This window comes from Nelumbo nucifera, chromosome 2, assembly GCF_055504915.1.
Source record: "Nelumbo nucifera cultivar China Antique chromosome 2, China Antique-T2T, whole genome shotgun sequence".
In the NCBI taxonomy this organism is placed as follows: Eukaryota; Viridiplantae; Streptophyta; class Magnoliopsida; order Proteales; family Nelumbonaceae; genus Nelumbo; species Nelumbo nucifera.
Window position 1 is genome coordinate 84,628,495 of NC_142650.1, and position 2,840 is coordinate 84,631,334.

Here is a 2,840-nt window from a genome sequence, read left to right on the forward strand (position 1 = left end):
CCATGCACTAATTGAGGAGATGGCTGCAAACAACTATCAGTGGCATTCCGAGAGAGCCCAAGTTAGGAGACAGCCCGGACTTCACAATGTAGACACCTATACAACACTATCTGCACAAATCGGTGCCCTCAGCAAGAAGATAGATGAAATGCAGTTGGCATCCATGCATGTTCAGACCATAGCTTGTGAATGGTGTGGGGGAGGTCATGTCAGCACCGAATGTCAAGTTGGAAATCAGTTCATGCAGGCCCCCGATTAAGTAAATTTTGTTGGTAATTTGCAAAGGCAGCAAGGCAATCAGTACCCTCGTGCATTTAATCTCGGATGGAGGAATCACCCCAATCTATCTTGGAAAAATCAAAATGCGGTGAAACTCTTTCCCCAAAATTTCAATCAACCAAAGAAGAAATTCAATCTAGAGGAGCTGATGACCAAGTTCATATCAAGTGCAGAAATGAGATTTCAGAACCAAGAAGCATTGATCAAGAACTTGGAAACTCAAGTGGGGTAGTTGGTACATATGATATCTTCTAGAGTACAAGGCACTTTACCCAGCGATACTGAGGAAAATCCAAGAGAACAGGTGCAAATCATTACCTTGAGGAGTGGTAAGGAGCTGCAAGAGGTGCAAAATAAGGCAAACGAAGAAGGCAAGATGGGTGCAACCCTAGAAACTGAAAAGAATGAGGAAGAGCAATCTGATTCAAAGAATGAGAAAAGTCAACAGCTGCAAGTACCATTTCCGAATAGGCTAAAGCAACACAAATTGGAAAAGGAATTCGATAAGTTTCTTGAAATTTTTAAGAGTTTACATATTAACATCCCTTTTGCAGATGCTTTAACCCAGATGCCACACTATGCAAAGTTCCTGAAGGAGATATTGGCAAACAAAAGGAAACTGGGAGACGTGGCTACAGTTTCACTGAATAAAGAATGCTCAGCAATCCTCCTCAATAAGATGCCTCAAAAACTGAAAGATCCAGGGAGTTTCACTATTCCTTGCACTATAGGCAGTTTGAAAATTAACAAGGCATTGTGTGATTTAGGAGCTAGTATAAATTTGATGCCCTATTCGGTTTTTAAGAAATTAGGGTTGGGTGAACCCCAACCCACTAGAGTTGCATTGCAGTTAGCTGATAGGTCCTTAAAGCATCCTAGGGGAATTATAGAAGATGTGCTTGTTAAGGTTGATAAATTCATTTTTCCTATAGACTTCATAGTGTTGGACATGGAAGAGGACGTTGACGTCCCACTTATCATAGGACGACCCTTCCTAGCTATAGGAAAGGAAACGGTTGAAGTCCAACAAGAACAACTCAGCCTTAGGATTCAAGATGAGGAAGTAATTTTTAAAATTCCTGATGCTATGAAGCATGCATCTAAAAGAATGGTAGGATCCATCTGATGGACGCCAAGAGGTTGCGGAATGAGTGGGCAAATTTCAAAAATTTTCCTACCTTCTCCCAACTGGGAATCATATTCCCTGAATTTTGAATACTATATTCAAGGATCTTACTTGAACCAAGATCGAACCAGATCTGAACCAAAAAGCAAAAGGGAGGAATATACCTGATCCGGAGAAGCAGTATCTCCCAAAGTTGGTGTTCACGCCCAAAGAAGAAACCAAGATCCGCTCCTACTGAAGATGACACATCTATGGATGGAACGGAACCAACAGGGTGCGTCCTACACACTGGATCCTTTGCAAGAATTCTCTGGAAACTCTGAACACTGAATCTTTCTTAGTCTTTTTCGCAAGACTAATGTCAAGAACTGATTTCTTGACTCCCTATTGCTGCAAAAATCAAATCTTGCAAGAGGGAATGGTGGCGGCTGGAGGAGAACTACTGGGACGAAGAAGGCTGAACTGCTTCTCTTCTCTCTGGAGTTTAGTATGAGATCTTATCTCAAATCGCAAGGAGTTTTCTTGACTAAAACCCTTGGTTCGAAATCTGCTATATTTCTCTTGGGTTTCTCCTCCTTTCTTCTAGATTAAGAAACCTCCTAATTAGGAGTTATCCCAATCCAAATCTGTATATGGATAGGGGATTATCTTAATCCTATCTGCAGATTAAGTTAGCTTACTCTTGATCTTATCAGGAGGTTACCAGATTCAAATCTGTTTTGAATTTGGTCTCCTATAGTGGATAAGGTTAAAGGCCCTATCCTTTTACTAACATTAATCTCAGATTCGCCCCATAGATGGGTGATCATATCAGCCCAGCTCGAAATGGGCTTTTGGCCCATTAAGTGTTCAGTGTTTAACTAGTTTCCAATCTGCTGCCCAGTTGGGCTTCTTTGTATGGCGTGGGACCCAAGCATTGATCTACACACCAGCCACATGGGTTCGGCCCAGCCTTTATTACAAGACCCAGCCAAATTCACTAAAAAATACAGTGAACCCCTGAGTCCATCACATGGACCCTATGAGCCCAACACTTACATTAAGTAGTCCCTGGGCCAAGCAATCTTATAAAAACCCAGGGACTGTGGGCAGGTGCAAGATTAGCTCATCAGGTATTATCCAAAATGGTCTTACACTTAACTTCGCAGCCCTTAATAATCAAGCACTGCCCGACAAGAGAGGACCTCTCCCTCGGCAGCAAGGAACAGTGCCGCATTCTTCACTCACATGGATCCCGGGAATTAAAACCATTTGCAAACATTTTGTAACCGTACATATATATATAAATATATTAATTTTGCAAAACAAAATTCCAATGATTGAAATCCACTGCCGACAGTTTGGTTTCCATTAGAGAGAGTGCATTCCCGATCATTACCTTTGTCCGACAAAGGGGCTGATCCTATCACTATGATCACCCACTCAGATGAATTCT

The 2,840-nt window shown here is 41.8% G+C and overlaps 1 protein-coding gene across 1 annotated transcript; it reads left to right on the forward strand.

Moving 5' to 3' along the window:
* The first annotated feature begins 520 nt into the window (after positions 1-520).
* LOC104591013 (uncharacterized) lies at positions 521-1,405 on the forward strand. Its single transcript, XM_088897890.1, has one exon. It carries the CDS (start codon positions 521-523, stop codon positions 1,403-1,405), a length of 885 nt encoding a protein of 294 aa, XP_088754016.1.
* The last annotated feature ends 1,435 nt before the right edge of the window (positions 1,406-2,840 follow it).